Consider the following 24,926-nt stretch of genomic DNA (forward strand, 5'->3'; position numbering starts at 1 on the left):
ACCAAATTACATCGACATTTTGACTCTAGAATCTCTTAATTGCAAAGAAAACACTTTTTTATTCCTCCAGGAAAAATCATATAGAATTCAAATAAAATACATCATAGCTTGTATCACTCTGTCGATGGTGAAATCATACTTCACAAGGTGTTTTAACGAGCCATTAATTTAAATTTTAGCGTAATGAACTACCATAAAGGAAAATTATGCTTCATGGTAATAAGGGGTAGTTTTGCACGAAAGTATTGGTCAAATTTATTTAAAGATATGGATGTCCTATATTTGAAGTGCCATTTGGAAAGGGATTACATACATGTTCAGAAATGAATGGAATATCTATTATGCATTGCGAGTGTAACAGAGTGCGTAATGAAAAAAAAAAGATATGCATCGTGTAAGTGTCAGACTGTCAGCATTATGCCTAGTATATAAATGGGGACAAATGCTATAGAAATTCAGGTTAAAACATACAGGGTCCAGCGAAAATGTTGTAACTGTGAGGGAAATTGAATGACCCCAGATTTAAAGTAGAATTCAAATGTTTCTTCATGATAAACGGTGTCTAAATCCCATTGCATGGTATTGTGATGGAGTGTTGATTTAGTCGAAATTAGAGAATATCTAGGCATGAATGGGTCGCATGTCCGTCAGCTCATAGCACACCAGCACCAGCATGTATGGATCACAAGTAATTTATGGTCATAAGCTACTAACTAAGAGTATATAAGATAAATGAGAAAGGACTAAGACCATGTTTATCAAAATTCGGCCTAACGTCCAAAGTGAATAATTTTTTGTTAGAAATATTCTCTAACATGTTCTTTTCCTATAATGTACTGGTTTTTATATGTATAGTTCGTGAAAGAACACTATTTTTAGGTTTACATTACTAGTATAAATCCTATAATTTGCTCTACTTTTTAAGATTGCGTCATACAACGTCGCTATATATTATTAGAAGTGGTAACGTATTGTAAAACATAATTATGCAATGAGTGGTTTAATATATAATAAGATCTTGAAAAAGAAATTTTCTTTCCCAATACGCAATAAGGTTACTTTACTTATAGCCCGAATGGCACACCATATTTTTCAATCCTTCATTCGGCCATTTTCACACGCCACGCCGTTAGGCTGTTTGCGCTGTTCGTGGAAGTTGTAGAGGATGTACTCATCGCATTTCAACGTAAGTTTTAGAAATATGAATATACTTCATCTCTACTCGTTAAACTGTATAACCAAATAGGTGTACCAATTGCTCTTAAAAATAATAAACAAGTCGCATGGAACGAATAGTATGGTGCGCCTGTGGTGTGTTGACATAAACTCATAATATTCACGCATTGGGCTGTTGGAAATCCCACAACAAATCTGTTAACTGTTGTCAACATATATTTATTGTTTATCTATTATAATTATATATTGTTAAGATTTAAAATTGTATGTATATCAGCTGATCAGAAAAATCAGCTGTTTCACGATCATGCCATTTTCAATTCCAAGTGCATGACCTTCTCGGGTTTATTTGAATTTTCTTACATGATGTTTGACTCACTTTACACTTTGAACTTCCATGTATCATTGTATGGTCTAAAAAAGTATTTGTATAGGTTAAAGAGACATATAATTGTATATAGATGTATGTTTCCATAATGGTATATGTCTCTGGGGTAACATGTAGGCCTGTGGGGGGTTATAGGTTGAATAATTTTCGAATGATTTGGTATTCTAGTATTCTACTATGTTTAAACTTAACTTAGTGATTATTTAGTAATCAAATAAAAGTTATATGATGAATCGATACATTTCTTCAATTTACTGTAAACAAAAGCTGTTTCTGTGTTTTGGAATCTGTCAGGTATTAGTGCATAATAAATAAGTTCATAAGTCAATAAATATATTCTTGTTGTAGTGATGAGATTTGCAAAATCTGTGAGAATAAAAAAAAATGTGTTAGGGTCAACAGAAATTTTTAATTAGGGTAGGTCGGGAAAGTGGAAACCAATTAACATATATATATATATATATTTGGCCTTACGCGGAAACATGGATTAGAAAAGTCGGAATGATTTTTACATTCAATAATTTTTAAATACTTAAAAGCACCATTAAGCCAGGAAAATCATAAGAACAGTTTGGTTTTATAATTTAAATATGCCTTATTTCAAGATAAATTGTAAACATGTCAAACTTAATTTCAACAATTACACTTACAACTTACATGCCTGCATTGGGATTAGATATAGAATCACTCAGAGAATGTTGAATTTCATGGGTACTACCATGATTTAGGCATATATTTTTTTGTTAGCTTAAATCTCCTTTATATTATTGAATATTAAATTTTTACATACATCTACCACAAGAAAGAGTATGAAAGATAAAAATATTTTGTGAATTTGCTGATAATTGTGAAGTAAGATAATATATCAACATTAGCTACAACAAAAATTATTAGATGGGGAATCAAATTCAAATGAAATGTTTGTGTATATAATTATTTATGCAGAAATGTACATGTAGCTAAACTGTCCTCTATTGTTTAGTTGGAGACATGTCAATCTCCCACCGAATACATAAATGTAATTTTTCTGAATTCTATATCAATGAAAATACATGAGGGCATGAAACTTTTATATGAATATTATAATACAGGGGTTCGCGTTTGCCCAACTATCTATTTTGTATTGCTTGTAGGAGTTATGAGATTGATCACTGTTTGTTATCTTCACCTTTCATTTATGATATAGTTTTGATAATGATATAATACTGGAGTAATTTGAATTTCAGGATAATATAATATGTACAGCAAAAATTGATGGCAAGGGTGACATGAATCAGATTGACAAGAATCCATATTCCTACTCTTCAATAATGCTATCATCACTGCCATCAGATTCATCAATGATAGTGGCATCAGTGACACATGAGGATAAGTGTTGGACATTACTGCAGGAATAGCTTCCTTGTTGTGCCTGCCAATAGCAAGGTACCAGATTATACAGCAGTTATGTGGAAACAAATTCCCACAATAGGGGGACCAGATTGACACCTACATTGTACAGTATCAGGCAGTTATATCAGAACTGGAAAAACTGGATTCAAACGAGACTATATTGCTTGGAAGAAACATGTCGACTCTGAAGTTTAACCCTTATTAACCCATGTCACTTTCAGAGACATCCTGATACCATGGTTCTATGTCATTTGAAATATACCTGTGGAGGTTTTTAAAGTGTTTTTTTTTGGGGGGGGGGTGTTATTAATTGGAAGAATTCATATTTGATGATTCAAATGAAAATCTGCATGTTGAATTATGAATGTCATAATGTACTTTTTGAATGAGTTCAAGAATGGTTGTCCTGATGAAAAGTGTAGAGTCAAAAGTTATCAAATTGTCAAAAACACTGGTCAGGTCTGAATTCATCATCTTGGACACCTTGCAGTTGGAATTATGATCTCTATGAAGAAATGCTGAAAATCTTGCAAAAGAGGAAATGACAAGTTGGGGTCCAAGGCACTTGCATATATGCATGAGAAGGTGTTCTATCCAGGCTTGAGGTCAATTACATAGCAATGTAATGCCTTACATTACCTAGAAAATTTCACATTACCATTACTCCTATTTTGAAATATAATGTATTACATTACTTGAGAGTGAATTTACATTACACATTTACATAACATACTGTCAGATATTAAAGAAATGGCAGAAAAAGTATTTCTGTATTATGATTTTTAATTATACATTAACATAAGTACACAAAATATTCAGCAATGTTAGGAAACATATCTATTAAGTTATTCATTGCATTTGATTGTCATCAATGTTTCAAATGCTTCAGTCAATCACTAATAAAATGAATTATTCTAAATCTTCAAAATATCATCAAATATTTGAAGTAGTGTAAATGTAATGAAAAATAATGTGCAGTACAGTATGCATTACATTACCATTACTTGTAATGCAAAAATGGTCCATTACACCCCAATTACATTGAAACTGGCTGTCATTTAATTACCATTACCCCAGGCCTGGTTCTGTCGAGAGGTATTGAAATTGTCTGTAGAGACTTTGTCTCAGGAAGTGGCTGAGATTGGTGGTGACAATTTTGTTGGATGTGAATTTACTGATACACATGTCTACACTTGCTACACAATATAGCATGTGGTGGTTTCAACAAGAAAGTTCTTACTCTGCAGGAAATGACGAATAGCTAATGGATTCACATTTTTTCTGACTTTTCTTCTGTACATTAGATGCATTGGAAAAACTTTCCTTTCCATTATCTTTTGCTGGTTCATACTTTGAAATAAAATCAAGTCTGAAAATAAAGTATTTTGGGTTTTTTTTTTTTTTAATGAATTTTAAAAAATGTAATCTGTAATCCTTGCATAATTTCTTGGTGTTCTGTGATTGTATAGGCCTATTGATTTTTATTTGTATTCAGGTATAATTTCATCTTCAGTGTCTTGAAAGAAATTAATTTTTCAATAACGCCAAGAAAAGTGTAGTTAACAGTATGATTTTAATTTTAAAAAAAAGATTGACACGGGTAGGAATTGAACCCGGATCTCCCGATTGAAGGACGGGCTCTCTACCACTAAGCCACGACGCCTATGACGTCATTTGCTCAAAAATCCTTCATACATTTACTTGCCCTAGTGAACGTTATACTCTCGATATATCGGCAATAGTTTTAGTTATATCAATGCATGTTCTATAAATTCTTTTCATTTTGATCTTAGTAATTCTGTTGGTGTCGTCTAAATAAAAACTTTCTATAGCATTGAAGGTCCGATTTGTCGGACAGCAGATTCGTTTGTTTACGCATCAAAATTCTATAGCTTTTAGAATTCCTGCACAAACCTGTGATAAAAACACCACATAGGGGTGTATTCTGCATGGAAATGATGTAGACTCCACATAAGTATATTGTTTTAATTTTTCAAAGCAACATAATTAATAAAATACCCACAACTCTCACAAAAATAAATAATTCCGGATTGCTCTCGATTTAATTCAAAATTGATATTCATCAACAGCACACCTTTCGATCCAAAATATTGTTCGTGCAAAATTTATTTGTATTGATAGATTTTGATAGACTACAGTCAGTTTCTGGATCGAAGGTCGTGTTTTATATGAATTATATGACTAAATTTGAAAAAAGTGGAGATTTCTGCAGAAAACCAGACCGATACCGGTTTTGTCTTGTATAGAATTCCACAAGCTGACGTTTTGGCGGGGAAATCTTGGCACGTCGCGATGGTATAAAGATTATATTATCAAATGATAACAATTTTATTTCAATTCATTCTGCTTTATTTTTTAACACACCACAGGGCCGATATAGCTAAACATGGTCTTAGTCCTTTAGATGATTTTTCAACAGCCTGTCATAACCAGATATTGATTGATGTTAACCACCTACCCCTTCCCCCTTATTTGGCCCAAACACACATTTCATTTTTATTTCTTTTACCTTATGAACAAAATAACTCAAACTACGGTAATATATTTAATTATTGCAATAATACAATAATGTAATATGGGCTTTTGTAACAGATTGTGTTTTCTTTTCATAGAAAGGTATTTTTATAAACATAATAAAATCTTGAAAAATAGCCACCGCACCAGTGGCCATGAATGCCTAGTCTGATTAAAACCTCCATCCCCTTCTCATTGTACACTTAATTGACCAAATTCACCCGTTCTCATACTAGTGGGTCAGGTAAAGAGAGAGAAAAAGGGAGGGGTAGTCAGACTGATTAATGCCGGGCCAGGACAGATTAATTGATGTCAGATAAGTTTAGCTCTCAATAAACAATAGGGTGTTATACACTTGGTTTAGATATTATAAAATATGAATATTTTCTTTCATGAAACGACAAATTATGGCACGAAATCGCGGTTAATATGTTAATCGTGATTTTTTCATAACATGACATAACCGCGAACATTATTTTTTTCTCTCCGTCTATTCGGCCTATGTGGCTACATCAACCTGCATGTTATACAGGATAAATGATCAGTTAGGGCCATACTGCAACAGGAGATCTAGTACATCTTCTTCATCTGACATCAGGTCGTTTTCAAGATTAAAATACATTACAAGTGTTCGCTGTGTTGTTTACGTTGAAAGGGAAACACGTGTGTTGCCCGTGTATACTTTCAGAAAACCCCGCGGCCGCTATCCGGATCACGGAAAAAAGTATAGTTGCGGACTGATCTTTTTTGTTTTCTTTGTTTGGCAGAAAAAATTATTACTATTCCGAACAAATATTACAAAACGTTTATATCTGAATTTGAAGTATTTTATTATCATATGAAGTTACAAGTAGGTGGTGTACACGTAACTCTTATATACCATTAATGGTTTTGTACTTTTTTTTAAACAAAAAGGAAGAGAATACCTGCTGATTATTTCATATATATGCACTGTATATTGGTTTAGTGTATGAAAAAGTATTCAATTACAATACAAATAGTTTTCACTACTTTATTGTGCGACGCGCGTCGATCGCTTTCAGCAACGACGTTTTGTTGCTAATTTTAAAGAAAACCATACAGCATGTCCCAAATTAATTTTATCGTAATATAAAACTATACTAATCAAAATTTGATAAGGATCACTAGGTTATATGTGTGTAATTTACCACTAACATAACAAAAGACATAAATTTGACTCAGAAACGTGTTTACTCAGGTTACGAATAAAAATTCATGAACGGCATGAACTTTTATCAATACGGAATGCTTGAAATCTGATAACAACACCAAAAGGCATTTCATTACAAGAATTTAACAGCAAACCAGAGAAAGAATTACACAGTTTTTGGGGATAGTCCATCATTACATTTAGTCGATGAAGTGTCAGTACCGGGTATGGCCTCCCCTTGCATCAATAACGGCTTGACAACGTCAAGCCATGCTGTCAATAAGCACCCGGATGTTTCCAATGGGAAAGTTGTTTCACTCTTCCACGAGGGCGTTTCCGAGCTCTGCCAAAGTCGTGGGTTGTGCTCTACGACGTGAAAGGGCAACCTGCAGCATGTTCCATACATGCTCATTCGGGTTCAAGTCCGGCGAGCGCGCTGCCAGTCCATACGGACAATTGTCTCCTGCTGAAGGTACTGCTCCACCACCCTGGTGCGATGAGGACGGGCGTTATCATCCATCAGGATGAAGTCAGGGCCAACAGCACCAGCGTAGGGTCTGACGTAAACATCGAGGATCGCATCCCGGTACCGCACCCCCGTCATTGTTTCTCTCTCCAGTACATGAAGATATGTTCTTCCATCCCTACTGATTCCACCCCAGACCATGATGGGACCACAACCATAACGGTTATGTTTACGGATGTTGGTATCATGGAAACGTTCACGTTGTCGTCGCCACACTCGGTGCCTCCTTTCTGTAAAGTCCAAACAATACCTGGACTCATCGGTGAACAGAACTTGAACCCAATCGTTCTGTGTCCAAGTGACATGATCTTCAGCCCAGTCCAATCGCTCCCGCCGGTGTCGAACAGTCAGAGGGACTCGAACACATGCCCTTCTCAAGTTGAGACCTGCATTGTGAAGCCGATTCCGTATCGTCTGAGTGGACACGTTCACCCCCAAGGCGTTCAGGAGGTCGTTATGTAGGCTGGTTGCTGTCCAGAAGGGATGGCGTCGTGCCTAAAGAGCCACAAAATGGTCTTGGTGTTGGGTTGTCGACCTCTGACGACCACCAGCATGTCGGTGTGCTGCTGTACCAAAAGTTTGCTGTCGGTTCCAGGCCCTGTTTACAACGCTCTGGCTGACGTTTAGTGCATTTGCAACGTCACGTTGTGAATAGCCAGCGTCAAGCATTCCAATACATCTGCCCAGTTGTTCTGTCGTCAGGCGACGCCTTACACGTTGAGGGGGCATTGTGTTGATAAACGTAGTGTAAACACTCAAGTGAGGTTGAAAGAACAAGGTACGGTTGTATACATAAAAAGGCCCAAAAAATTTCTCTCTATAAAATGTGTCTGGAATTAACCTTAATCAGCGTTTTAAGAAAGTAAAATAAATGCCAGGTATACTATGTCAACAAAATCAGAATGATAGTCCTAAATGGATAGCATTATGACATCATGAATAAGACATTTCCCGCCTTTTTCTCAAAATAAGCCTGAAAACTGTCAAATGTCATACAAATTATTGCTCAGGAAAAGATGTGCGCATTTGTCGAGCAAAATGAAAATGATATATATTGTGTATTATTTTGAGATGAAAAACATGCTTCAATATGAATTTGCTCGACGCATGCGCTGTATGTTTTCTAAAAGGAAAACTACCTGAATTTGTGGATATTTTCATTGAAAATGGCATTTTTGCAATTTTATGCCAACTTCAAGCTCTCGTCATATGACACAGATCATTTTGCTGATCAAACTGAGTGAATTTTGGGTTTGCTAAACTATTCCTTAATTGAATGCCAGGATTTTAGCTCCAAGTGAAATCATCAATATTTTGGGCCAGATGACTGTAGAAACTGTACCTACTTCTTTTAAAAAGAATCAGACACCGATGCCTGAGTGAAAATCGTGCAATGGTAGCAAAAGCATAAACTGTGATGAGAAACGCATTTCCCATGGCATGAAATGCACGTGCAAGTTTGTTGAAGACGTTTTTGATTTCACTTGGACACAATATTGCCAGTATTGCAGTTATTAATTTTTTAAACATAAAAATATCTATGATCCTTATCAAATTTTGAGTAGTATATTAAGAATTATAACACGAATAAGGGTCCATCAAAATCAAAATGTCCTCTACCTTTACAGGCTGTATTTATTTTTCCCTATTTCCATAAATGAATGTAGGTATAGCGCCGATCTGTTTAAACATTGAGAAATAAAATCGTAAGAAAAAGTACATGTGCAAAAAATGTTATTTTCTTACAATTTGTATATGTACTGAAAGCAGGGGCTTCCAAAAATAAAAAAAAAAAATAGTGCATTCATACGGAAAATAAAAAAACTCGTATCGAGGGGGAAAATTGCCTTGCGACAAAGCGTTGCATCATATTTATGCCTCGTTCACACGAAGAATGTGATTCGCATTAAACGTAAGTTAATTCGAATTAAATCTGAACTGCGTTCACACGGATATTTTAATGCACATTAGTTTACTTCGAATTAAAATTGACGTCGCGATTTAATGCGAATTAAATTGACTTCGCATTAGCTCCGTGTGAACACTAAGCGAAGATAATTCGAATTAAATGTAGACGCATGCGTAATGGCAAATTTGGGTCATATGCATCATATCCGTGGTCAACTATATATATCAATGTTAGTTTTGAGCGAAAAACTAATCAAAATGATATTAATTACTAAAATACATGTACAAACAGCATGCCATTAGATAATGTCAGATGTAAATATGTGCTCTGCATGGGCATACTGAGTGATACAATATGGAAAGAATTGCTTTTAAATAAGACAAAAATGTTTCGATGATTTTCTCTTTTACATTTTAACAAATATGCCGCTTGATCATTGTTGAATTTCTTTATACCATATGACGTCATATATAGTAGACTTACAGTGTATAATACGTATTAGTAAAAAAAAAAAACGTCACAACAGTAGTCAGCGGAATGGTGAAAGAGACGTTCCGATGTTTTAACTGAGCTTATATAAAGAAGCAATATATTGTTTAAATGATTGCTGGGAACATATAAAAACAAATACGACAAAACTCCTTGTATGTAGATATGATGCATGTACATGGTTAAAAGATATAAAGTGTTTTCAACAATGAATTCTGTATCTACACAATATTCATTAAAATATCTATAAAATAATTTTCAATGATATAGTCTATATTCTTTTATTCATTGTGCGCACCCTTTGATTTAGAGATGCAATCGAATTTAATGCGCATTACTTTACTTCGCATTAAATATTACCGCTGTGTGAACGCTATTTAATTCGAATTAATTTAATGCGCAGTATTTTACTTCGCATCAAATTTAATGCGAAGTAAAATTTAATACGCATTCGTGTGAACGAGGCATTAGACGAAGCCATCTTTCACTTTAAATGATTTTATTATTTCAGTGACTTTATCTACTTAACTGATTTTTACATCGTTGAAAAATATATAAGATTTCCCAAAATATTATGTGTACATCACATATCTTATGATCGTAATTTCAAAGATTTAGAGGCACTTCCTCTGCATTGTACTGTTTCTACGCGACACCGGTCAAATTGACCGGTACGGTAGAGAAAGGGTTAAAGTAGATATTAGTCTTTTTGTTCATAGTGTGTCCTAGAAAACGTTATATTTCATGCTTAATGAAAATATATTAATAATTGTTATTACCAGCGTATATGTCTCTTTTTTCTGTAGTCATGTTTTAATCGTCTAAATGAGTGCTTTTTCCACAGGCATGCTAATATTGTGTACAGGTTTGTCTAAAATCACACAATGCGCCTTTATATACCATATTTACAAATTATATATGTGTACATATAATTCTTATTTCAGTTTGCTTATTTCAATTTCACTGTTCGTTATCTTCACCTCCCAAATATTGCAGGTCTTATATTTGGTAAACTTTGTATGTGTAGCACCCAGTAAATTCACAATTGTCTACATGAATGGCTATGAACTATTAAATCCTCACATCATCTCTCACAACTAGATGAATACTATCACGATAAATATTAAAGTGCAGATTGGTTCATATGAGCATGACAGATGTGTATCATTGCAAGAAAACGTTCGTATATCATTATACGAGGGACGATCAGGAAATAATGCAAATAATGCTATTCCATAGATTTTCTTCTTCAATGGCGACCAAATTCGATTTCGCGCACGAGTAGACGCAGTGATTACCTGTATCTATCTGAAATATCTCTCTAAATGATTTATTCACTTATTCAAAAGTTACTTGCAAAAAAGAAAGGGTATGCGAACAGACTGACCATGCCATCTTTTGTGATATGAGAACTACATGTACATATTAACGGCAAACTAACTACTCAACTATATGAAAAACGGGGTGATTTCATTTTCTCTATTCCATACTTATGTAGCAACATCCCATTGTCACATGCATGTGGTGTGTATATTTATGGTGTGGCAATGTCCCAGCTCATAAACGTGAATATGTTCAGAGTGTTTTAAGAGAAGAAAATGTTGTTCAACTTCTTCGTCCCCATATTCTCAAAGTATTTGTGAATTTTTTTTGGTTTCGGAAGCAAATGTTATCTGCACGCCACTATACTTAACTCATTGCAGCTGGTAGTGTTGTTTATCATTGTCAAGAACGGCCTAACAATCGGTATGAAACACGTCAGACAGCATTTGAAGCAATGATATATTGTATTGGCAAACTAAATCGTTATAACGACATTAGAATTTGAGAAATGCTGACTTTAAACGGGACTGTTGATACTCCTGCATCATCAACTTGTTTGTCAGTAGCCTGCCCCGATTTAAAAACTGATCATACGCAGAACAAGATCTTGCATATCGAATCAGTTGAGATATATACACACCATATGCAGGTGATAATGGAATATTGCTACATAAATATGCGAAGTTGACGGTGGAGAAGCTGAAATCATCCCATTCGTCATACAGTTGAGTTGTCAGTTTGCCGTTAATGTCTACTTTCACTAAAATGTCTAATCATGAAGCAGAAGTGGATGGCTCTGTGGTGTCTTTCATTTCGAGCTCACTGGGATATATCGAATCGGCATATGAATGGAAGTTATTATTGTTAATCTTAGGAATTCATGGAGTATTCTATTTTACATTTAGTAGGTACTCGAATTCGTGGGTTTAAAATTCAGTTCCCATCACCAGATTTTAAATACAATTTGCTTCTAGTATATCAAATACAAGTGGGTCCCGAAAATTACTCCACAAGTCGCAATGTCGTTGTATTTTAATGTGATGTAGTTTCTGGAAGTTTTGAACATGGACACGTCCAAACAGTTTAATAGTGATTGATACATATTAAAACTAACAAGTCTCAAGTTTCGCCGAGGCGTATTAGTATGACCATAGTTAATTTCTGGCAAATAAATGAAAAACTTATACTGTACCAATGTTGATGCACCACATGCACATTTCGACAAATAATGTATCTTCAGTGATGCTCAAGCCGAAACATTGAAAATCCGAAATACCAATCAAATTGTAAGAACTGAAAAAACCCAGAGTGCCAAAGACTGGAGTCAGATTCATCTAAGGATCAGAGCTATTCATGAGGGAGAATGTCGAATGTAGAACGATTATACCATCTCTTTCTTAAAAGTGAATGTAAAAATGTAAAGAAGTATCAAATCAATAATCACTGGTATGTCTTGCTTTCACACAATATAACGTAGAGATCGCCTTTCAATATCAGATAGTATTTTAGGTATATGTGCGTCATGAAAAGAAAATGACACAAAAGAATATATTTTTATAAGTTATTTGTCTATTTGTAGGTGTAAATGGTCAACCTGGATGTTTTTCATCTGTAAATGCTATTTCTATGATTGGAATATTTACAACTGTCTGTGTGCTGCTAAGGTGATTCTAGCTTCCTGAATTGGGAGAAGTGGTGCAAAGTTATTGGACTGCAGATTCCATTGAATGGTGGATTTCTCCGCTCAGAATGACTCGCCTTTAGCTCAAAGAAAACGAATCTATTAATTCGGAAAATGAGATCTAGAAACCCGTTAGATGATTTTTAGATGTTTCATTTTTTTTTCAAATAATAAACAGCCATATTAGGAATTACTCACACCTGTTCACGGACAATGGATGTCACGTGATATTGAGAGTTCGATCCTCTCTGCCAATGGACGTTGGAATATACTTAATACCATAATAGATCATGGAATCATTGAATGATTCAATAATTTTATTACTTTGTGAACTTGAAGAAACTTTCTGTATCGTATGTCCGTTGCCTTATTGACGTATGCACCATAAAGAAAGCAAATGTTTTCTTATCATATGGGATAGATGACCCAATTCACCACTGTTTTATTTCTAATTAACTTACAGTTTGGCATTCATACACTGTAATCTGCATACTAATATCATATATACATCTGATTTGTTGGGCCAAAATACGAATAAACCTAACAAGCTTTAATTTTGAGATGTTAGCCACTGATATGTACTTTATTTAGTTTTGCCATGCCTGAAAGGAACAATGTATACGAACTGTTCAAGGGAAGTGCGAATGACGGCATTGATAGTAGAGCTGAAGTTCATAGCATTTTGAAATCTACATAGTTTTTTTCACAATGACAATGTCCCAAGTAACAACGACTGAAAGGCGATCGTATACCTTTTCAAAAAATTGTAGCTAACTCAATAACGTTGATACTTACTCTACACTGAATTAAAGCACCAAGTTTTAAAACGCATTGTCAAATACAATCATAGTCTAGATACACATCTAAGTGACTATTAGAGGACATTTACAATTATACAAAACTTTATGACTATCACCAATAAGTATGTAAATATATATTCCTTGAATACAATAAATTGAATGGTGTAATACGCGCATTTAAAATTCAAAAACCGAGAGGTTCGTTGGAGTCCGGTTTTTAATGTCATAAAACTTAATATTCCCGGAAATGAGAGAGTGCCATTCCTTCAATTATTGAGGATTGTAAAGAGCAAACATTTTGACATGCGAAGGGAATGTTTTTGTTTTATCGAATGCTATAATGTGGTAAATGGCCGTGAACTGTTACATCATCAGCTACCATGAGTGTGAATTATAAATTTATGTCCATCGGGCTACTTCTTATTCACTGATTTAAAATTCATAGCACACGGTAATTGAGTTTTAAAAAAATTCCGATACCAAAATGTATAAACTAGCTTCTCTGAAATGTTTAGGCATTCATATTTTGTCGCATTTCATCTTTTTTTATCCATTAAACATTGATGTGTTGCATTTCTGGTCGATGATTTGATGTGCATGTCTTTCAATTAAGAAATTTATATCACTGATCATGCACAATATTTAATTCTGCATTCAAAATTACCTAAGGATACCTTATAACCATGTCTATTCACACAAAGGTTTACACAATATAATATATACGAGAAGTTCATGGTTCATACGCTGACATAATGTTTCATTTGTGGAAGCTTATGTTCTCGGCGATGTATATTTGTTATTTATGACAAGAATTTAAGGACACTATTTGATATGTTTATAGTTTATAACAAAACTGAACTGAGTTGAGGTTTTGAAATCGGTGTTATATTTTTATTACTAGTACTGTAAATGTGTTGACGTAATGCCCGAGACTGAATGCGATGCATAAACAAGTCAAATATGCATTGTACAATATTGCATTAGACGTGTAGAGCTGCAATCATCTTATTGTACAGATAATGTACATGTACAGTGTATATTTGGATCCCAGTAAACACGAGATGAAATGAGATAGTGTTTGATTTGGTACAGAGTATCTTTCAATTCCTGCACACAAGAGGTGACAAGAACACCGGAAACGGTACATGATACGCATGTCACAAACTTAAATCATGAGCTGTAGAACTGACACCGCCAGCATCAAGCTGCAACTTACTTTTTATCGTATGAATGAAAGATGAAGATAACGAACAGTGATCAATCCCATAACCGCTATAAGCAATACAAAATAGAGAGTTGGGCACATACGGATCCCTGGATACACCAGAGATGGGATCAGGGCCAAGGAGGAGTAAGCTTCCCCTGTTGACCGGTCACATCCGCCGTGAGCCCCGTATCTTAATAAGGTAAACGGACATATCCGTAGTTAACACCAGTGTGCCAGGTACGGCCTAACAGTCGGTATGAAACACGTCACACATCATTTGACCCAATGATAGATTGTATTGGCAAACAAGATCGTAATAACGACCATAGAATTTAAGAAATGCTGATTTTAAATGACATGCATAGCCATTGCAACCCCTGCACCATCAACTTGTTTGTCAGTAGCCTGCTTGGATTTAAAAACTGTCCATAAGCAGAACAAGCTCTTGTGTATCGAAAAAGTTGTGAAATATACACATCATATACATGTGATTATGGAATATTCCTACATAAAGATGGGAAGTTGACGACGGAGAAGCTATATTCAGTATTTGCTTATTTATTTAGGAATAGGCACATATACAATATGAATACAACACAATATCACAGAGGAACACATAGTTAAAACAAACGTTTTTTGTTAAATACATGTACATAGGATAAAAAGGTAAACATTAACAGCTATTTGACTTTAAGAGCACAGTGAATAAATTAATGTATACATGTATGCCTATGCCAATGATAACCCATGAAAGCCGTATGGCTTATTTCCAGTGGGGTCCTTCTGATCTTATAATATGACATACACAATATATCATTATTAGCATAATAAAACAAGTACTATATTCAACAAGTATTTGCATACAGTTTAGTGCCCGAATGTTACAGACATACGAAGCAATAATCATCTGCAAATCGAACACCAATAGGATTGTAGATTACATCCTTACAGGTCAACTCCCTTTCTATTGGTATTTGAAATGCTCATTCAATCTCAAATCATAAAACATAAATAAAGCGGCAAACAAAATTACTACTTATGGTGGTACATCTAGGTAGTAGATTTTGTCATTATTATGTACTATGAACAATGATCTATTACTGCAACCTAGGTATATATGTTGATGTGGATATTATAAGTAGAAGATGCTCACCATTATTTTTGTTCTGTTCGAAATTCACAAAGGCTAGGAAATATTTCTTCGATACTTTTTTAAGATTTGATAAAAATCATGCCGTTGACATCATATGTTTTATGGGATGATGATTCTGGTGTTGCATGAAATGAAAAATTGTTTTGTACTTTTCAAAGATGTATTAGAAATTCTGGTAGATGCAGCTAAGTTTTAGATTGAAATGCTCTTAGGCAAATAATATCATTATACATATATAATGTCTCTAAAATGTACTGTGACTCATAATGTGTGTACACATGTCATAATCTACATGTATGTGGGGAGAGGGCAACATAAGTTTTCAGAACGTGTGCCTAATCACATTGTATGCCCTTGATACTATAAAATATGTTAATATCAAAACACCCATTGGCATACATGCATAATTATACAGGTATGCAAATTACATATTCATGATTGCTAAATCAATTGAGATTTTTTTCCAATTGGCATATTTCATGTAATTATTTACATATGCGTACGTATTTCACATGCAGACAGATTCGTCTAATTCTATCACCAGACTATATCATTTGTGTTCGAAATCTTAATTTATATGCGTACAATATACAGTATTCATAGTTTTGAAATTATGAAAAATGCAGTTCTGAATTCTCAAGGCCTATAATTATATCGGATAACAAGGACGTATAAGAATCAGAACCTGAATTACACTTTCAAATTCAGCCATCTTTTACAGAGTTTCCAATTAGCAAAGTACTTGCTATAGTTATTGTTTTCATTTTTCAAATGTTTAATTAAGGTGTTTCTAATGCCCAGCAAAAATCTTAATGTTGGTTGTCGACTTACAAGATAAATACAGAGCTCACAATTCTTTAATACTAAGTAACAAGTATCGTGGCCTTTTGTTTTCACTATTTAAATTAGCTTCATTTAAAGCAGAGTTTTCAATTTAAAAGTTAATTTTGAACAGAATTAAACAATTCATACCGATTATTGACCGGGTCCTTCGTCGCACACTGATTTTGACTACTGACTTGGTGCGCTGATTTCAAAGACGAAGGAAAACAAGTATCCAGATTTGCACGGGACATTAGGGAAATCTGGCTAAGATATGATCTACTAAGATATCTGCAGAAATTTCTAAATGAGGCTGAATTCCCTGAAAACATTACTTGGAAGAATATCTTTCCTATTCACAAAAATGTTAATGGATGTTAAGGAGAAACTCCAAACGTACTGTGCCACTACATATGCCAGAAGTGGTGCAAATTAAATGTGGATTCTAAAACAAATCTTAAGAACTTTTACTAAACTGAATTTTGATCCAGTATACGAATACCTGTGTGCCAATTGTATCTTGTCTAGTCAAAGTCAACCGCTATGTCATCTCACTGCCATGTTTTATTTAAATTATTTCTATTGTTTTATCATTTCTTTTATAGCTCTTGTAGGTCTTTCATTGATTATTAGCACAAACATTGTACAGCACATACAAACTATATGTACTTTTTCGCTTTATAAATGAATAAAATAATAATAATAATAATAGACAGTTGCTTCTTCAACAAAATGGAAAACAGAAAGATTCATATATTCTGATCAGTCATCCTAAAAGTATGCTGTTAAAAACCACTCTGGTTCCACATACAAGTACTCTGAAGCTTAGACAAAAAATATGCTAGAATTTCTCATTGCCAATGTCTTCGTATGCTTTCGGGACGAAATATAACAATAGTCTGATGGAAATTCCCATGGGCACGAATTATGCCCCTTTCTTAGCTGACCTTTTTATATTTGTATGAAGCAGAATTCATTGAAAATAACTACGTGAGAAAAAAAAAACATCTTGCAGTGGTGTTCAATTCAACATTTAGATATATCGACGACGTTTCATTTCTTAATGATAATACTTTTCATTCATTGGAATATTCGATATATCCCTGTGAACTCGAAATAAAGACACAACAGAGTCATCCACTATTGCTTCATACTTGAATATTCATTGAAAAAAGATATTAATGGCAAACTAACAAGTCAGCTTTATGATAAACGGGATGATTACATGTTCTCCATCATCAACATTACATATTTATGTAGGAATATTCTATCATCGCCTTGATATGGTGTTTATATCCCTCAACTGATTAGATACACGAGAGCTCGTTCTACGTATGATCAGTTTTCAAATCGAGGCAGGTATTGATAGACAGGTTTCAATAGGCTCGTTTAAAGCCACCATTTTGCAAATTCTATGATAGTTATAACGATTTAGTTTGCCAATACAAGCTTTCATTGGGTCAAAAGTTGTCTGACTTGCTTAATACCGACGGTTAGGCCGTTTTGGCACATCAATTGTGACTACAGTTAACTCGGTTTACATTATCAAGATACAGGGCTCATGACGGACGAGGCCGGTCGACAGGGGATGCTTAGTCCTTCTAGACATCTGATCCCACCTCTAGTTCATATATATACAGGGGTCCGCGTTTGCACAATTATTAATTTTCTATTGCTAATAGGATTTATGAGATTGCTTTCGACATTGAAAACCTATTTATTAAGTTACCTTTAATAGAACATTTAGCTGAGGAAAAACCTGTCCGTTAAATTAAGAATCGATAGTTTTGTCAACTTAATACACTTGACTTAATGTAGTGTTTTAAGATAGCCAAATCTATTATGCTACCGTAAATCTGGATATTTTTGCTGTCGATTAATTTTTAGCATTTTTCCGAGTCAATTGGATTCACAAAAATATTTTCCTCAAAAATAATGTTCCACACGCTTTTTAATATGTTTTTACATAGATTCGCAAATGTAATGTGAAGATAACGAACAGTGATCAATCTCATAACTCCTACAAGCAATACAAAATAGATAGTTGGGCAAACACGGACCCCTGGACACACCAGAGGTGGGATCAGGTGCCTAGGAGGAGTAAGCATCCCCTGTTGACCGGTCACACCCGCCGTGAGCACCATATCCTGATCAGGTAAACGGAGTTATCCGCAGTCAAATCAGTGTGCCAAGAACGGCTTAACAATCGGTATGAAACACGTCAGACAGCATTTGACCCAATGCGAGGTTGTATTGACGAACTAGATCGTTATAACGACCATAGAATTTGCGAAATGTTGACTTCAATCGAGACTGTTGAAATCCCTGTACCATCAACTTGTTTGTCAGTAGCTTACCTCGATTTAAAAACTGACTATACCCAGAACAAGCTCTTGCATATCGAATCAGTTGAGATATATAAACACCATATGCAGGTGGTAATGGAATATTGCTACATAAATGTGGGAAGTCGACGATGGATATAAGGAACACAAAAATAAATATATAGGCTTTTTACTCAAATTCACAAAAACAAATCGACGCAAAAATATCCAGATTCACGGTATATAATCTACAAAATATTGCATAACATTTATAATCAGCAAGTTAGTTGAGATTTTTCGAAAAATAAGCATACGTCAAAACTAGAAATTGGGCATGTTGAAAAATATTATAACAAGTTTCCTCTAGCGATTATACTTATCTTATACTTATATATTCTGTAAGCTATAGCTACATGAGACATTAGCAAATTTAATGACTTAGGTTTCCTGACAGAGGATATCATTTAAAAGCTTGTGGTTAAATTCAGATAACTGCTTATCAGGAATTCCTAATAATTTACATTGATACATGAAATGTGAAGATAAGGAAGAATGGTAAATATCATAACTCAACAATACAAAACACACGGACCCCTGGACAACACAGGTGGGATCAGGTGCCTTGGAGGAGTAAGTATCCCTTGTCGACCGGTCACACCCGCTGTGAGCCATATATCTTGATCAGGTAAGCGGAGTTATTTGTAGTCAAAATCAGTGTGCCAAGAACTCCTGCACCATTAACTTGTTTGTCAATAGCCCCTCGATTTTACTAGAGGGCCATCGACAGCATTGCTCACCCGAGTCACCTTGGCCTATATTTATAGATTTTCCCTATATATTCGCATGTAAAACTGAAAGTATGTAAAAAAAAAAAAAAAAAAAAAAAAAAAAAAGATTGGTCGCTGTTCGTTATCTTCCCCCCTTCATTGAGAGATTTCAGCTTAATGTTTTGATAGGTAGTTTTTGAAATTGCTAATTGCTGCTATTGAATGCAGATTAAAAGCACTAAAAGCTGATCGGGTGCGTAAAATTATAAATCCGTGTTGAAGCCTATATTTGAATGCTATTTTAAACGACTGACAAAAGATATAACATATGTATAGTGCTTCTCAGTTAAAAAGGTAGAAAAATATGAAAATAGAAAAATATATTATGACTGTTTTTGGCAAATGTTATATTTCTTTACTGAGTGTAAATTGTGTACCTTAGGTAAATACTAGTGCTACTACTACTACTACTATTACTACTACTACTAATAATAAAGCCTCTATTTATCCAGGATTACATATTTAGTTTTCAATATGGTCCTGCATATAACATACATACAGACTGATATTAGTAAAATATACACACATTAAGAAATAATTATGAATGTATGATAAATAGGAACAAAATGAAGCTTAAAAAGTATGGTGATAATCTCAAAAGATATTTTCTCTGAAAACACACAACACTTGTTGAATTTCTTAGATCTTCAATCAAGGCATTCCACATTGTGCTCCCTGAAATGCTGAATGATCTTCTATAATATTCTGTTTTTGCCCTGGGTTTATACAATATATTTGATTTAGAATTATCAGTTTGCCTCTGACTGACTTCTGATACATATTTAAAAACATTTAAATAATCTGACATCAAACCATGTAAAACGTTATATATTAAAATGACTTTTCTATAGACAAAGTAATCTGATTGAGGACACCAGTTAAGTTATGTAAACATGACATGAGATGGTTTTTCGATATTTCTGATGTTAAGAAGTACCCTTGAAGCTCGTTTTTGCAATATAAAAAGCTTATTGGTTAAAATTTCGTCGGATGAAATTTTGCAACAACTGATATGGAACTATTGAAATTTTCATGATAAAGGTAATGTATGATTTTCTGAACTATATATAAAACTTATACGGTAGCAATTATTGATGCACCAGATGCGTATTTCGACAAATAATGTCTCTTCAGTGATGCTTAACCGAAGTGTTTGAAATCCGAAATAACAATGAAGTTTTAGAGCTATTTTAGGGGAAAACAGCGTGCCAAACAAGTGGAGTCCAATTTGTCTAAGGATAAGAGCTATGCGTGAGGGAGATAATCCTCAATTTTGAAAACAATTTCTAGATTTTATAACAGCAATTAAATATACATCCGTATTTTCAAGCTAGTAACGAAGTACTGAGCTACTGGGCTGAAGAGACCCTCGGGGACCAACAGTCCATCAGCAGAGGCCTCGACCCAAGGGTCATAATGTAAAACTTATACGGTACCAATTTTGATGCACCAGATGTGCATTTTGACAAATAATGTCTCTTCAGTGATGTTCAACTGAGATGTTTGAAATCCGAAATAACAATGAAGTTTTAGAGCTATTTTATATGATATCATATATATATATATATATATATATATATATATATATATATATATGTATGTATTATGTGAAGTTTTGTATGTGAAAGTTTTTTTTCCAATGTATCATAAACATGTGAATTTAGAATTCTTTGGAGTGTTTCAAACGATTGTGCAGAATATTTGAATTTTCTAATTACACATTTTTATACACATACAAAACAAAATTAAAGTTAATTTCTATACAGTAATTGTGAATGTTAAAGACCATACATGCAGTTTCTTTTATGAAACTCTTGCATATGAGAAGTTTTGTGAACCATATTATCAAAGGGTTTTAATGGCGAGTTTAGCATTGAACCTGTAACATCAAGATATGTCTCTCGACTGATTCGATGCGGAAGAGCTTGTCCTGCGAGTGGTCAGTTTTAGCTCATCTGAGCTGAAAGCTTAGGTGAGATTTCTGATCGCCTGTTGTCCGTCGTCTGGCCGTCTGGCTATCTATCTGAGTAGCTATCCATCCATCAGAAGTCATACTTCCAGACTTTTGTTCGTAACCGATGCATGCACGAGTTTGACATTTAATCAAAATTTCTCACTTAAGAAGCATAAGAGTAAGTTTGCATTTCAGCTAGATTGGTCCGTCCTTGATCTACTTTAGGGCTATAAGTACAGATAGGTCAAACAATTTTCCGGACTTTTTTCGTTACAGATACACATATTGCCATGAAATTTATTCATAATTTTCCTCTTAAAGAAATACAAGTACAGGTAGCATTTCAGCTGGTTGGTGCACTTTGACCTACTTTAGGGGCAAATGTAGGCCACACAGTTTTCTGGATTTTGTTTTTGGTACAGTCAGAGATATTGCTCAGAAATTTTATGACAAACTCCCTCTCAGAAAAATATATAATTAGTTCACATGTCAGATGGATTGGTGCGCCATGAACCACTTTAAGACTTTTCTATTCAGTATGTGTGTGGTATCAATTCAATGTGCATAATATGCTTCCAGGTTTAATGTCACTGTCCGACGGGTATATGTTGTACCGTTTGCGGTACTCTTGTTCATATAACTGACAGCATCTCTACACTCTTCATATCTAGAAAAAGGTTCGAATAATTCTTAACTTCATTTTTTTTAGTCTTAGAAGATCATCCATTTTAGATAAATATTTTTCTATTTTCTCCTCTGATATTTTTTACTTGTATGAAAATCATTATAAAAAGAAAATAATTGCCCAATATTGTATTTCTTTTTATTTTCATCCACGTCTCTGATTGTAGTTCCTTAATTTTGTTTGATGATTGATTGTGTTTTTCAGGGATTAAACATATTTTGAGGTTTTCTCCTCAATTCATTTTACTTTAGATCTTATTTGAGAGCTTTTGGATTTTTTTTTATCGTAAATAATATGTTTAAACGTTTGTAGTTACAGTCATCAGTGTTTCCCTTTTCTATATCTTCCATTCCATTTTCCATTGATTTTATTTTTTGTTTAATTGAGTTTTGTTGGTGCTTCGCGAAGTCGTTGGAAAGATCTTTAAGTTTACTTTTGACCAATCCCTATTCCGTCATACGACTAAAGGAGGAGTTAATATTATGAATATATATTATTCCTTTTTGCAATCTGCATTTTACATCAAGCTTCCAATATCCCGAATCTATTTTTGTTTTATCTACGTAAAAACTGAAATTTGAAAATATATGATCAGTCATACGACTTCCGCTTGAATGAGTACCTGGAATTTTTTTAACCACAATGATTTCTAAATTATTTAAGGAATGACTGGAGCATATCGTTCGAGGATAATCTGTTTTGGATTAATATGAGCTTTATAATTCTTTATATCAATTTCAATATAGCTGGGGTTCAGAAGGATCACAATAAGCCCGGTGTTCATATGGATCTCAATAAACCCGGGGTTCATATCAATCTCAATTAGACTGGGGTCAAAATGATCTCATTAAACCTGGGGTTAAGAACAATTTCAATGAGCCTGGAGTTGAAAACGACCTCAATAAGCCTGGCTTCAGAACGATCTCAATAAGCCTGGGGTTCATATCAATCTTAATAAGCCTGGCTTCAGAACGATCTCAATAAGCCTGGGGTTCATATCACTCTGAATACGCCTGGGGTTCAGAACAATTTTTAATAAGCCCGGGGTTCAGAGCGATCTCAATACGCCTAGTGTTCTGAACGATCTCAATAAGCCTGAAGTTCAGGACGATCACGATAAACCTGGGGTTCAGGACAATCACGATAAGTCTGATGTTCATACCAATATCAATACATATGTAAGTCTGGGGTTCAGAGCGATGTCAGTAAGACTTGGGTTCAGAACGATCTCGATAAGAATGGGGTTCACTATATAACTATAGGATTTAATGACAAGTTAACTAACCTTCGTGCAAGTTGGTCCAGAGTATTTGCGAACGACTTCTTCCTGTATAGGACAGAGGCCGACGGCAGACAACTCCAAATGGACCTAGAACACCTCCAGCAATGGGAAACAGCCTGGCTAATGCACTTCAACCCAGATAAGTATGAGGTCATCCGCATCACCACCAAAACGGAAACAAAGCATCAGCCCATACTACATCGATGGAAAGGAGCTGGCTTATACTACCAAGGCCAAGTACGTGTACCTAGCGGTCAACATCTCTAATAAGCTATCGTGGCACAATCACATTGAGTGTTTGTAAGAAAGCAAACAACACCACTGTCTTTTTACGGAGAGATATATCATTTTGTCCAACAAACATCAAGGACAAATGCTGCAATACGCTGGTCAGAATCCAATTGGAATATGCATCCACTGCTTATGACCCTCACGCTAAGAAAAAAATCGAGAAAATAGAAGCGGCACAAAGGAGAGCAGCAAGGTTAGTGACAAACAACTACACCACCACCAGTAGTGTCACAGCCATGGTTGATATGCTAGAGTGGGAGAACTTACACCAACGAAGAGTCCGAGCAAAGGCCAACATGCTGTACCGCGTTGTCCATTCCCTTGTTGCCATGGAACTGCCTCCCCCATTCAGCGAAACAGGTGCAGCCACATGAGGATGAGTGAAAATCCTCGAGAGGGGCGTTAAACAATATACAATCAATTAATTAAACACAGAGGGAAACCAACACGATACAGGATTCCAAGTTTGTCCATCACCATCTTCAAAGATTAATTCATTCCTACTACCATTAGAATATGGAACCAGCTGCCACAAGATACCATCATGGCCACGACCCTAGAATCCTTTAAGATCAATTAAGGCATTGCAAATCGATTCAGAATATTGAATGGTCGCGCTTTTTAGTGATATATTTGGCAAGTACAAGTTTGTTTTACACCAAAATTTGAATGTCAGTTTGAATAACAGTTGTTAAATTAAAAGCGAGATACAGCACTCACAATTCTTTGTTATATAAACAAGGCTCTTGTCATGTGTTTATCTCATACACATATCAATCTGTCAACATTTGACATCATGAATATTCATATAAATTTGTAAATCGACAGCAAGTTTGACAAACGATTGTAAAACACATGTTATACGCATTACTAATTATCAGAGAGGCGGGCTACGGGGTTACATTTAATTTCATGAGCGAGGGAAAAACATATTGCATGCAGTTAAATAGATGGTCGGTATCTGATAAATTAAGTGGTGGTCGCTATTTAA

At 34.6% G+C, this 24,926-nt stretch overlaps 1 protein-coding gene and 1 long non-coding RNA gene across 2 annotated transcripts in view; both read left to right on the top strand.

Annotated features, from left to right (window-relative positions):
- LOC125677290 (lachesin-like) overlaps nucleotides 1–13,963 on the top strand; it is a 46,223-nt gene extending 32,260 nt beyond the window's left edge. Inside the window, exon 8 of the mRNA XM_056160442.1 lies at nucleotides 12,489–13,963. Within this exon, the coding sequence (XP_056016417.1) occupies nucleotides 12,489–12,577 (89 nt within the window). The 3' untranslated portion in view covers nucleotides 12,578–13,963. The remainder of the gene's footprint in view (nucleotides 1–12,488) is intronic.
- On the top strand, nucleotides 1,088–4,336 carry LOC130053342 (uncharacterized). Its single transcript, XR_008801905.1, has 2 exons — nucleotides 1,088–1,186; nucleotides 2,791–4,336. It is a non-coding gene; the product is annotated as an uncharacterized LOC130053342 (long non-coding RNA).
- Nucleotides 13,964–24,926: the final 10,963 nt, after the last annotated feature.

Source organism: Ostrea edulis, chromosome 3, assembly GCF_947568905.1.
Source record: "Ostrea edulis chromosome 3, xbOstEdul1.1, whole genome shotgun sequence".
In the NCBI taxonomy this organism is placed as follows: Eukaryota; Metazoa; Mollusca; class Bivalvia; order Ostreida; family Ostreidae; genus Ostrea; species Ostrea edulis.